Genomic DNA, 14,718 nt, shown 5'->3' with positions numbered 1-14,718 from the left:
GTATTTTATTGTTTTTCATTTTCAGGGATTTTGTGTTACTGTTCAAGATTAAATCTGTTCATTGTGCAAGAAGCTAAAATTATTTTGTGTTTTACACATTTTTTGTTAATCTGTGAATATTTTAATTTATATTTCACATCTTTTGCATGGATCGCGAGCAAAATATGAAATTACTAAATACTAATTAGTCTGGAGCATAAGGTTTTATTTTTATTGATACTGTATCATAAAAAAAAAAAATCTGAGGAGCCATTTTCGAGCCTAAAAAGCCGGCCTTTTATAGTGAGCCAAGCTGATCTGTGCAGCCCTTTGAGACTTTGTGATTAAGGGCTATACAAATAAAAATGACTTGACTTGACATGACTAAAAGAGTCGATTTTCTAAATAGAACTATCCTCTTGGGTGCGACCAGTAGGGGGCAGTGACACTTCACATGACAGCGCCATAATGACAAGAAACCAGAGCAGGCGAGTGGGCGTCATTTTCACGCACTTATTTTATTAATATGTCTTCATTTATTGCTTGGTCTATAGATTCACACTCCCAAGAAACATGCCAAATGGCAACAGTTTCAAGCATTTTTAAGCACTTGACCCCAAAAAATTTCCTTGTAAACACAAAATTAAAATGCAAACATTTCCAAGGATTTCAAGCACCCGTACAAAATCATTTGAATCAAGCTTGAGTGAAAAAAAGAATTTGGACAGTGCGCTCATCGTGGCCTTCGTGAAGTCCAGACTTCACCAGCACCAATATTTGTAAATCATAAGCAACGTCGTGAACACATTATCTGTGATCTACGTTGGCAAGACATTTGATAAATGTTTTTAGCTTATAGGCCAAGGCCAAAGACGACAGTGATGAACATTACATTTGGGACCTTGAAATTTTAATAGGATGCTAGCCAAAAAGAGGATTTATTCAGACTGCAAAATTGTGTACTAATTGATCAGTTGTAGTGCAACGGATCATAAATGTTTGATAATCCGTTTAGATAAGGTTTCAAACTCATGGCCCATAGGCCAAATTTGCCCGTGAGATAATGAGAAGAGATGTGCATGAGAAAAATAAGCTGCATTGCAGTGAACAATTACTTGCAGTTTTAATCATGTTCAATGGATGTTGCCAAAGACAGGCACCACTCGCATAGAACCTACTTGTAGCTGTATTTGCTGACTACCAAGAATCAACCAAAGAACATTGAGGGAATTAATCCAGGTAAAGAGGTAAGAGGGCCCGGACATTAAATGTCAATTATTAAGTCGGGCCGGGCCGAGGTTTCTCATGCAGTTTTTTTTTCTTTGTGGAGGATCTGCACAGCATGCACTTACTTTTACGCAAGTAATTGTGATAGGCTGGTGTAAGTTGTCAGTCAAACAGGGGCCATTTTGCACAATTAGCCCCCAAAACAAATGGCAACTGCTGTAAGCCTTAAATCTCACACACTTGGCGCCAAACTCCGTGGGGAATTTGTCATTGACGCTATTGGCTGCAGAAGGCCAAAGGCAATGTGCCCCTGCACATTAATTTATGTTTCCAGTTTTTCCAGTGTTAATATTTAAGTGTTATTTGCTTTATTTTCCCCATTTGTCATTCATAATAAATGGTAATCTAAAAATCAAACCACTAAAACAACCTGAAGAGCCACTTGGGATATGTCTCTGAAAAAGGCAATTCTATAAAAAGAGTTGGAATTCCCATCCCTACAAGAAATCATTTAATTTATTAAACACTTTAAATTGTTGACTGCTGATTGTTATTCTCATGGTATTTTTTACTGTTTATTATTGTTGTACTTCAAATGCAGGATAAATCTGTTGCTGGTGAAGTTTCAAAAATATTACAAGATTCTATAACATATTTGTCCTGGCGATTGCTGCTCAGAAATGTCCAATTTTTTTCACATACAACACTTTTTAAAGTAACGGAAATAGTTACTTTCCCTGTAACTAGTTACTCCTTCTTATAGAGTAACTCAGTGACTAACTTTATTTGATGGCGAGTAAAATTTGTCCCTTGGGATGAGTGTATATGTGAATGGATTGGCTGTGGCATCTCGTTGTGTAGAAAACAGATGCATCTCCGATAAATCAGGACCCTCAAAATGAGCAAACAAGCTACAAAGAAGAGGACATAAAAGAATACAACTTTTTTTTTTTACCTCTCGAATCTTATTCCGCTTCTCTTTGACGTCAGGCTCAAGAGGCTCACCATCGCTAATGCCCACCACCTTGGGCATTGGCACGGGTGGCAAAGGTTTTGGCCCAGACTCTTTTTTCTTCAGTTCTTCCACTACCTTGCTTTTTGCCGTTTGGATCTCGGCTTGCAGCTCCTCACGTGACTTACGCAGCTTTTCCTTAGCCTCCTGCAAGGCCCGCTCATGGTCAGCACGAATCTTGTGTCGGAGGTTCTCTTCGTCCTCCCTGTGAGAGGCAGAGAAAACAAATTAACAAATTATCCTATTTTACTCTGACCAATAATCGGTGTGGGCAACGAGAGCAGATAGGCTTGGAAATAAATAAATGGTGAAAGAAGCAGAAAAAAAAAAATTCATCCCAGTGACCAATAAAGTACTGATTCTGTGGACTGACTCGGTATACCTATTTATTCAAATGCATTTGTTATTTTCTCAAGTCTGCTTTTAGCATTGTCTAGACTAGGAGTCTCAAATTGCTTAAAAAAAGCCAATATGATTTTAGGGCAAACAGATCAACAACAAGGGCTGTTATTGATAGCATGGAAAAGAAAAGATACGCAACTGGAATATTTGTTTACTTATTAAAAGAATTTGATACCATTCATCACTTGAAAGAAACATCTCCTGGATGCAACTGGGCTGCATCATTGAGTGTTTCAGGCCTAGCAACATCAAACGCTCTGGCCCTTTCATTGGCTTTCTCAATGCGCTCTTCCCACGGGACTGTGAGTTGCAGCACAGGGTGTTTTGAAGCCTCAGATATAATTATCATGTCTAGTTGGAGCGATGTTGCTGATATGTGTTGAGGAATCTTAGTTGTTTTCCAAGATCAAAGTGAAATTGACAATCAGGGGCAATGTGGAGGAGTCCTGTTGTTGTCTTTGCACAATCCCTAGGTTTCTCTCCTGCTTTGATGAAAATGGCTGCCTTGCTCGGTAGGGCTGCACGATTAACCGAAATCGAATCGATACCCCTATGTGACGTAATGCGCTAGTGTAACCGCAAACCACTGTGTTCTTTTTTAAGGATTCATAGTTCCACTTTGTTAATTGACTGAGTGTTTGAACAACAACAATTGTCACATATCGGGGTTCAATATCGCCGGCCAATCAGAAGAGGGTTTTAATGGCACCAACTAAAGGGCGAGGCAAAGTTTGCAAGAGGTGTGTGCACGACTTAGATAGGCTGGTGTAAGATGCCAGTCAGCCTAACAGCGAGTACACAGATGGTCACAAAACAAACTCCAATTTGTTGCTTTACCATCTCGTTACATTGCAAATAAACTCATTCATTGAATCAGATTCTGAGGAAAGTCAGAAAAGCGCCAAAAAAGTGGGTGCTGCCTGGATTTGTATCACGTCCGGGAATTGACTGAGTTGGCGTGGGATGGCTAAGCTAACAGCTAGACTAACAACTCATAGGCCACCACTGCGGAACGTGGCTAGTCACCAACGCCAAATCCATTACCAATAAAGCTGACGACTTGAAGCTATGGTGTTGCCATAGACACTGTATCAGAAATATTTTTTTAGGAATTACAGTAGAAGGTAAATTGAATTCAAACAGACACGCTAAGGCATCTAATAGCACTTATATTCCAAATTTGCAGTTAATATTATTAAAACTGTTTGATTTACTGGAGTGTTCCTCTTCACCACTCCTATTCAAAGTGAACAAAGGTGTACTGCCGGATAAGATCAAGAAAATATTCACACAAAACGAAGGAAGCTATAATTTGAGGGGCTGTAGTAACTAAGATCCACCCAGCGAGAATCACCAGGAAAAGGATGAACGCAAACAATGTCCAAATATTCACCTGTTCAAATTCAGGTACAAAATAAAAACAATATTGTCAAAGTACAGAAAGGAAGAAAATGGGGTCTGAATGATTGAGCAAATGGATGGTTCAAACAAAAAATGACCATTGTTATTATAATAATAATAATAATAATTTCCTTTGTATTGTCATTCTTTGTAACAATGTACACAGAACGAAATGTCGATACACCTGACCCGTTGTAGCGAGTCGATGCAGCCGCAGCCAACAGAGGGCGCCGCCATTATACCAATTAGGTATGTCTCGGCCGAGGCGCGAACCAGCGATCATTATTATCACGATAATTATTAGTATCACAACTCATTATTGTCATTATCACTGTTGTCATCGTCATTCTTGGTGTCTGAATGATATTTAGTGCTCAGTAGCAATATAGAGTTAATAATTGAGTAAAACCAAATTAATCTGGTATTATTATATTATTATGTTGATTATCATGATAACTTTTATGTGACTATTATTGTTGTAATTATTGGTATTATTGGCATTAAAATAATGTGAGCCAAAGCTCTCGTTTTGGGGCATCTTCAGTAATTAATTTTGTTGGCTGCTCAGTTCGAGTGGCACATGATAAACTATATTAACGGACAGTGAAAGGCTAACGTGTTGAAAGCCAGCAGAGGAGCTAACCAAGTGTTGTGTATGACTCATTCATTTGCAGCAAATAATCATATTACTATTGAAAATAGTAATATTTGCAGACGACACTTACATTTTCTATTCAAATGATAACTATATTGATTTGGTAACCTGTATTAACCGTGAACTAATTAAAAAAAGTATGGATGGATATAAATAAATTATCTTTAAATTTAAATAAAACCAAAGTAATATTCTTTGGTAATCGTAAGGCAAATCAAGATTTAGAAGTAAAAATGGATGGTGTCGCAATAGACACTGTATCAGAAATTAAGTTTTTAGGGGTCATAATAGACAATAAATTAAGTTGGAAAACACACATTAGACACATACAAACTAAGGTATCTAAAAGCATTTCAATAATTAATAAAGCCAAATTTCTTTTAAATCATAATGCATTGTATTTATTATATTGTTCTCTCGTTCTGACATATTTAACATATTGTGCAGAAGTCTGGGGCAATAATTACAAAAGTTCACTACAGCCCCTTTTTATCCTTTAAAAACGTGCAATAAGAACCATACACAGGGTAGGATATCGGGATCATACCAATATTTTATTCATGCAGTCCAAATTATTAAAATTGGATGATTTAATACATTTTTTCACTTCACAACTGTTCTTTAAGGTCAACAAAAACATAGTGCCAGAAAACATACAAAAATTATTCACTCGGAAAGAGGGAAATTATAACTTGAGGGGCTGTGGTGAATTCAAAATCCCATAGGTGAGAACCACCAGGAAAAGTATGTGTGTGTCTGTGTGTGGAGTCAGACTTTGGAATAATTTGCAAAATGAGATCAAACAATGTCCAACTATCCATGTGTTCAAATTTAAATACAAAAAAGCATTACTGGCAAAATACAGGGATGAAGAAAATGGGATATGAGGGAGATTGGAAATACTGCATTTCAAACTATGGTTAACTTGTTGTTATTGTTGCTATCATTACATCAGAACTGTTATAAGTATTGTGTTTATTGTTATTGTTATTATCACTGGTGCCGCAGTGACATTATGCGCATTATGACGTTGAGGGATGGGTATTGCGAAGATTAGTGTATAAAATATGTGATTATTGTAACTATTATAATTATTGATATTCGACCTATGTAATAAGTATATCCATGAGATTTTGTTGTATTGGACACAAGATGAGCTATCTATAAAATGTATTTAATAGGGAAGATAAAGGGGTAGGAAAAATAAGCATCTGCTTCTGACTACCCCTTTTCGAACATGTTATGTGACATTATTTTGTTGTTGACTCATTGTTTTTGTCCTGTTTTTATTTTTATGTTCGAAATAAAAGTTCATTTTCATTAATTTAGTTGTACCCATTTATCAACTCTATAATGCTAATTAGTAATCATTTCAGATTATTCAGTCACCAATAAAGACAAAATAACAATTAATGAGTTATTATAATATTAGTATATCAATACAATAAAAAAATAATAATAACAATGTTGATGCTTACATCCATCTTTCACCATATCATTCAGATCCCATTTTCTTCCTCTCTGTACTTTGCCAATATTGTTTTTTGTATCTGGATTCGAACAGGTGAATATTTAGACATTGTTTGAGCTCAATCTGTAATTTGTTCCAACGTTTAACTCCACATACAGACACACATATACTTTTCCTGGTAGTTCTCACCAGTTGGATATTAAAGTTACAACATCCCCTCAAGTTTTAGCTTCCTTCTTTTCGTGTGAATAATTTTTGTGCGTTCTCTGGCGGTAGATCTTTGTTGACTTTGAAAAGTAGCTAAGAAGTGGAAAACTCCACTAGATCAAACCGTTTTAATAATTTGGACTGCAGAAATAGAATATTGGTATGATTCCAGTATCCTGCCTAGTGTATAATTCTTATTGCACGAATTTGGTAGTAAAAAGCGGATGGAGTGAACTTTTGTAATTATTGCACCAAACCTCTCCATAGTACGTTAAGTATGGCAAAACTAAAGAACTAAATAATAAATGCAGCACATTATAGTTTCAAAAATTGGCTTTATTAATAATTTAAATACTTTTAGATAACTTAGTTTGTATGTGTCTGATGTGTGATTTCTAATTTAATTTACTGTCTATTGTAATTCCTAAAAAATTAATTTCTGATACAATGTCTTTGGCAACAAAATACATTTTCACCGCCAGGTCTCGATTTGCCTTGTGATTACCAAAGAATATCACTTTAGTTTTATTTTAATCAAAATATAATTCATTTATACCCAAACATGTTTTAGGTTCATTGATTCACTATTAATATTTGTTATTAGAATAATATTCAGTGAAGAAAATAAGTATTTGATCACCCTGCTCTTTAGCTATTTCTCCAACTTAGAAATCATGGAAGGGTCTGAAATTTTCATCGAAGGTGCAATGTCCATTGTGAGAGAAATAAACTGAAAAGAAAGATCCATAAATCACAATGTATGATTTATAACGATTTATTTGTGTGCTAAAGCTGCAAATAAGGATTTCAATACCTGAGAAAATCAATGTTAATATTTGGAACAGTGGCCCTTGTTTTCTATTACAGAGGTCAAACGTTTCCTGTAGTCTTTCACCAGGTTTGCACACACTGCAGCAGGGATCTTGGCCCACTCGTCAACACAGATCTTCTCTCAATCAGTCAAGTTTTTGGGCTGTTGCGGAGTTTGAGCTCCCTCCGGACTTCCGGTTGGGCATTTGAGTGGAATAGACTTAGGTCAGGGGAGCTCCCATTACACATCTTTTAATCCGCAACTTTATGTAATTGAGGTTGATTTTTTTGGACTGCCAATAATCAACATTGAATGCTGAGGTCGTTTGTCTGAGGTATGTGTGAAGGAGGGAAAAAGCAAGGGGTAGCGAAAACACGGGCACAACTGGCTAGCAGCATGGCGAATGCTAACGCGACAGAACCAGAGGTGTCGGGAGAGCTGCAGGCGCAACGCAGACTGCTGGTCCAGGACATGAAAGACATTATTCAAGTGGTGATCAAGCCAATTGAACAGGCACTAGAAAATCTCGAATGCTCCGAAGTGGATCACGAGAAGGGCATCAGGCACCTCGAGGAAGGGCTTAACTCTTACAGCGACAAGATAGGACCTCATAGTTAGCCTCCAAGGACACTAACTGCCGAAAACAAAACACTGCGCGAGCGCGCTGTTGACGCTGAGGACCGTGACTAACATCGGCGAGAAGTACCCAGAGGCGGGTGGACAAAATGCTACACAACTCATGTCCTTATTCTTCTAAAAAGTACTGAGCAACGTGTTCCCCGCTCCCCAAGTATTAGACATAGCCCACAGAGTTGGACCCCTCAGACGCGCCGGAAAACCCAAAGAGATGATTGTCAGGTTCCATTACCTCTAGGATAAAGTCAAGGCCCCAACTGGGAACTCCAGAGAGCCGGAATGGCGCAGAGCCAAGGTTCGTTTTTTCAGACTTCAGTCTATATACTTCCAAGCAAGGCACCTCCTTCAGAGAGGTGAAATCCCTACTGTACCCTAAGAAGATTAAATTTTGCCTCGTCCACCCTGCGTTGCTTTGGGTGGAGCATGGGGATAAAACTTACAACTTTAAGTCAGCAGAAGCGGCCCAACAGTTCTATGACTAAAACTCTCCATCTGGATGAATATGTTTTATTGACAGGCTTTATTTCCTGTTTTGTTTCTCTCCCAATCTTTTTCAACGGGCTCAGTGTAAGTGTAAGTAAGATTTTGAACATTGTGAAAATACACGCACATAGGCTCTCTGTCAAGTTGACTACCTCATTTTTAAACTCTGATGCAGCTTATGTGTGTGTATATATGTTTGTGCGTATGTATGTATGTATATACAGTATATGTATATTTAAAAGTACATATATATTTAATATATCTTTTTCTTTTTTTTTTGACTACACCTGTCTTGAAACACTGCATGTGACTTTGGGCAGTGAGGGGTTGAGAATGCTTAGTTATGATAAAACAGGATTAATATGAGCCTGTGGTTTATGGAAAGGTGGGCCTGAACCATATACTTGTATGTTATTTTTCCAGAGTGTATATGTGGATTCTTCATTTAACTTTAATGACTAACTTTTCATTTGTACTGGGAGTCTCCCCCTAAGCCAGGGGTCGGGAACCTTTTTGACTCAAAGAGGCATAAAAGCAAAAAATATTAATTTTATTTTGGGAAAGAGTCACACCATATATTATGAGACAAATTTACAAAATTGCTAAACCCGCACCCCAGACAAAAGCTTAGTCTTCAGCACATTTATTTTTGATGATTTGATAAAAATTATGAAAAGAGAATAATGCCAGAGCCCCTGTCCCAAAATCAACAAACATACCACTTTAAACTTGTCTCTTTCTTGCAATTACTCAAGATCGGTTAAACTCCTTTTGACCCTTTTTTTCATACATATTGGTTTCAAAACCAGATGCAAGCAGTTATTGTGTAAAAACGTCACAACATTCTGCAAATAGGGAGCCTGATGAGCTCACTTTTGGCGCAGATGGCGTAGGGCGAGAGATGGGAGAGAGTGCTTGCGCTTTTTGCATGGCTCCACCCATCCCTCCCACTCACCCAATCGAAAGACTAAGTTCTCTTCCGGTGTTTTGGCGTATTTACAGTGTGTTCTGTGGATTCATCATAAGGTATCTGAACACTGAACACAGATTATATAGTGAACTTTTATATAAAGGATTCTTTAGCGTTGTACAGCCAAAACAAGTTTTTTTCCCCCCTTTTTTGTGTGACACCTTGACTGTAAATTGTAGTGAAAAACGTGCCCTATATATACTGCGAAGTAACGCCATAATACTTAGCTTTGGATTGGCTTTGCGTGTACCTGAATAGGATGAACAACTCAAGTTTCGAACAGGATTGAAAAATTTTGCATGCAATCAAATTTGTCTCTGAGCCATAGATATTCATAGAAAGAGCCATATATGGCTCGCGAGCCATAGGTTCCCGACCCCTGCCCTAAGCGATAGGGTTAGAGACAGGTTCTATGAGAAGCAGTGATCAAGATTCAGCTAATTGTGTTTTTTTCAGGTCCTTTGTATTTATTTTGTTTTTTATTTCTTAGGTTAGGTCTTAAGGGGGTATGGGGTGGAATAGAGCGCTACTCAATGTTCAGTACATACAGGGTGGCCCATAGGACCCAGATATCAATAACCTTTCTTCATTTCTTTGATGCAGGATAGGTCTACTGGTTTGAGTTTTTGTTCGTGGAATGTCAAAGGTATCAACAATAAGACAAAAACAGGTAAGCTGCTTTCCCATTTGAAAGGATATAATAGGCGGATATAAAATTCCTGCAAGAGACACATTTGATAAACGATGAGCACGGGAAATTGAGATGTAGGTGGATAAGTCAAATATACCACTCAAAATTCTCATCCAGAGCTAGAGGAAAGGCAACCTTGATTCGAAAAGGAGTGGCTTTTAAACATTTATCTACAATATCAGACAAGAATGGACGCTACGTGTTGGTCCAGGGAGAATTGCATTCTATCCATTTAACACTATTGAATATTTATAGGCCAAATTATGATGACGCTGAATCTTGTAGGGAAGTTTTAAATTAAAATTTTATCTCAAGTACCAACCTAATAATTGGATCTGACCTCAATTTGGTTTTTGACCCCCTTTTGGATTAATCAAACGTCCAAAAAGTAACCTCGAAATCTCGTAACCTGGTGAAAACATACATTCATAACATGAACGTAGTAGACCTCTACAGAATACTTAATCCAACAGGCCAAGAGTATTCCTTTCACTCCAGGGTCCACAATATGTATAGCCGAATTGACCATGTCCTGGCGGATGGAAAGAAGCTGCCATATGCCTCTAATCCTAAATATCATTATATCATAATATCTGACCATGGACCTGTCTTTGTTACTTTGAAATTGGATACAATAACTAGACTACAAAATAAATGGAGGTTTAACCCTCAGATACTCGACAACAAAAAGTTATTTGAATACTTGGAAGGGCAGATTCGCCTTGTTTTTCGATACTATCGATGAGGATGACATCTCGTCCGTGTTATTATGGGAGACATTTAAGGCATTTATGAGAGGGTGCATCATCTCCTATCAATCCAGTGCCAAAAAACACGACAGGAAAAAACTATTAGAATTGGAAGAAGAAAAAAGGCAATTCAATTTGGATAACGGTCAAAACCCATCTAATGAAAAATATAACAAGATTTCAGCCCTAAAATTTAAACTTAACCATTTATTATCTGACCAAACAAGTAGAGCATTTCTGCATGTGAAACTAAAATATTTTGAATTTGGTGATAAACCCAAAAAAGCCATCCCACGACGCAAATTGGAAAGAGACCGAACTATACACAAAATAACATCAGACTCCGGTGTCCTCGACACCCAACATGAAGATATCAATAGAGAATTAAAAATTTTCTACGAAAGGCTGTACAGTGGAACCTCGGTTCTCGACCATAATTCGTTCCATTTCTTTGTATGAAAACCGATTTTTACGATCACCGAAGTCGTTTTTTCCCATTAAAAGTAATGTAAAATTGTTTTAATCCGTTCCAACACCCTAAATGTTTACCAAGAAAGTAAACATGAAGCTAACCCAGGCTAATCGTACATTCGCGTAATCTCCCATACGACAGATTACGCTAAAATTAACGTGTAAAAAAAAAAAAAAAACCTCAGGTCGTTTACACGCCATTTAGCACCCGGGTCTCCACAACAAGTGGTGAGCAGTTAAAGGATAAAGAAAAGAATTATGAGTAGGATTTCTAACCTTGGCGGTTGTCTGCAGAAGCCATGCTGTATTCCTGAAAGAAGGGAAACTCGCACACCTTCTTCATATTTTGCTATTATTTCTTTCTTAAATGCAATAGTTGTACGCACTACTCCTCTTTTTTCACCTGTAGCAACTTTGCTGCTTGCACCAACCTTCTTCCGAGGCATAATTAGGAGTTAAAACACTCCCTTCACCGCTTTAGAAAAACGAAAGCAGAGAAGGAGTGCGCGTTGCCGTGACAACAGTTCTTCACGAGGGGTGGGGGCAATCTACACTCGTACGCCGCTCAGCATCGCCCCTAGCGTACCGGCGTTCGAACTCCGATTTTTTGAACGAAAAGCGAAGCAAGAATTTCTCGAAATTTTTGGTCGAGAACCGATTGGTTCCAACTGAGAGGCGTTCGAAAACCGAGGTTCCACTGTATTAGAGTACTGCAGAGCCAGGAGTAATGCAAACATTTTAGATTTATGTAGTTTACCGGAGCTTGACCAGTCAGATCGGGAGAGATTGAATGCAGAAATTACTTGTGCAGAACTCATGGATTCTATTAAAACACTTAAAAATGGTCTGAGTGATGAGTTATATAAACGATTTAGTAAAAATTTGGCTCCCTACCTGCTTAAGATGTATAACAAAGCTATGGAAGGTGGCACCCTCCCACCCACCATGAATGAAGCCATTATCACCCTGATTCCAAAGAAGGATAGAGACTATTAAATACAAATCAGAAGATTCTAGGTAAAACCTTGGCAAGGAGGCTTAGTATTTGTATGGGCAAAATGTTGCAACCAGACCAGCCAGGTCTTAACCCAAAAGGAAAACTCATTTCACAATATTAGACACCTTTTTGATGTCATGCACTCTCCCAGAGGCCTTAGGGAAGACCTTGTAGTGATAAGCCTTGATGCGGAAAAGGCGTTCGACTTATTTTCAGTGCTGGGAAAATTTGGGATTGGAGACAGGTTCATCGCTTGGATTAGCCTATTGTACAGCAATCCTTTTGCCAGAATACTGACCAATTGCATCAAATCAGTCATTTGCCTCCTCTATTATGGATTGTTTTTTTTAACAGTTGGAAGGAAATGGGTATAAGTAATATTGCGGACTTTTGTATAGAGGGTTCTTTTGCATCCTTTGAAAAACTTCGTCAAAGATATAACCTACCATGGATTTACCGATTCAGGTACTTTCAAATTAGAAACTATGCGAGGGAAAACCTGACTGGATATGAAAACGCAACCCCTGACAAACGGGATGGGTGTTTGAAGCTGTGCGCAGGTGACTATTCAATGACTTTTCTAGATGACAAATTGCAAGGTCTTTCCCAGCCAAACATGTCTAAGATAAAATATAAATGGGAGTGAATTGGGGCAGTCCATTCCTGATAATATATAGGGATCCAGCCTGGAGCATATCCATAGCTGCTCCTTAAATGCTAGACACCACCTAATTCAATTCAAAGTTGTCTACAGAATTCATTACTCCAAAGTAAGACTACATAGTATCATTCCTGAAATTTCTCCCAGATGTGAGAAATGTGAGTTTTTTGAGGCTGACCTCACTTTGTAATAAACTTCTGTCTGGTGTGTTCCTCGTTCTTCATGATGCTCTCTGTGCTCTAAACAGACCTCTGAGACTATCACAGTGCAAGTGCATTTATACAGAGACTTGATTACACAAAGGTGGATTCCATTTATCATCGTTAGTCATTTAGATCAACATTGAATCAGAGATCCTCCCTGGACTTCTGGACAGAGTTTTTTGCACTGAAAGTAAAGGGGCTGAATAATTTTGGACACCCACGCTTTCGTTTTTTATTTGTTAAAGTTTAAAATATCTAATATTGTGTTCCACTTCATGATTGTGTCCGACTTATTGTTCATGCTTCCAAAGAAATTGCAGTTTTATATTTTTATGTTTGAAGTTTGAAATGTGGCAGAAAGTCACAAAGTTCAAGAGGGCCACTGTATTTTCTTCACTGTAATTATCGTTGGAATAGAAAATGTTCATGTTATCTCCCAATATGACTAATTTTAATAGTTCGGAAACATTATATATATCGTTAATATTCAAATTTAAAAGATTTTGACCCAGGACGGAACCCTGTGGTACTCCACAACAGATGTCTAAGTATCCAGATGTCAACACTCCCATTTTCACATATTGTTGCCTCGCAGTCAAATAGCTTTGAATCCATCCCAAGGCCACTCCCCTGATGCCATATCGTTCCATTTTTTGAAAAGTAAATTATGATAAATAGTATCAAATGCTCTCTTAAAATCAATACATATCCCAGCTGCGTATCTCTTCTATGCTTTTGGTAATTTCTTCTACTGCATCAATAACTGACATTGTAGTTGATCTGCAAGCCCTCAAACCATATTGACCATCTTTAATTAGTTTATGCTCATCTATAAATCTCTCTAGTATATTAATATTAAGTTTCTCTAATATTTTGGAGCACTGAGGAAGCAGAAATACTGGTCTGTAATTTGTGAAGATGTGTGTGTTTCCATTTTTGTACTTTGGTATCACTTTTGCCGTTTTCATTTTATTTGGAAATTTCCCTGTTACATATGATAAATTACAGATGTAGGGTAATGGTTTCACAATGCTATGTATAATTTGCTCAACTAATACCATATCCATGTTAAAACAATCAGTTGACATTTTATTTCTACAATTGCTTATCTCATCTATTATCTCCAATCCATTACCCCACAAAAAACATGGTCTTTATTTTTTTTATTATTATAACTTTCATTTTCAATTAAATTGTAGTTACACTTTATTTGCACTCCTGATTTAGTGAGTAATGAAATGTACGGTAGTTTCCGAACTATAAAGGAGCACCTAATTATAAGAAACCCCTTTAAAAATACCCCTTTGAAAAAGAAGGTAAAAACCATATTTCATAGAATATAAATACCTTATTTTCACGCCCAAAATGGTGCACATAAAAGTATCAGATTTTCTTCAATTGGATAGCGGCGGACGACCAGCAGGTTCAAGCCATGGCCGAGTCAAGACTTACAACTTTTTGGGGTGAAATCCCATGTTTTGGTGAGATTGTTCACATTTCCCAATGCATTGTTAGCAGTAATGCACTGGATTGCAAGGCACACTTAAAAATCTCTAGCAAATTTTGGGTTTTTGGGTGCGCTTTTTAGTCCGGACTATACGATAGTTTTGTTGACTTTGGTATACAGTATTTGTATTTGATTAATTTATGCTTCCTTGGTTTGACTCGCTTGACTTTTGTTTGAATATTTTA

At 37.5% G+C, this 14,718-nt stretch overlaps 1 protein-coding gene across 1 annotated transcript in view; it reads right to left on the bottom strand.

Moving 5' to 3' along the window:
* man1a2 (mannosidase, alpha, class 1A, member 2) overlaps positions 1–14,718 on the bottom strand; it is a 56,183-nt gene that overhangs the window by 36,835 nt on the left and 4,630 nt on the right. The window contains exon 3 of the mRNA XM_088352151.1: positions 2,162–2,423. Coding sequence (XP_088208277.1) covers positions 2,162–2,423 — 262 coding nt within the window. The remainder of the gene's footprint in view (positions 1–2,161; positions 2,424–14,718) is intronic.

The sequence above is a fragment of the Urocampus carinirostris genome, chromosome 14 (assembly GCF_059441175.1).
Source record: "Urocampus carinirostris isolate Australia breed hairy pipefish chromosome 14, RoL_Ucar_1.0, whole genome shotgun sequence".
Lineage (NCBI taxonomy): Eukaryota > Metazoa > Chordata > Actinopteri > Syngnathiformes > Syngnathidae > Urocampus > Urocampus carinirostris.
This window is presented reverse-complemented; position numbering and strand designations above follow the sequence as displayed.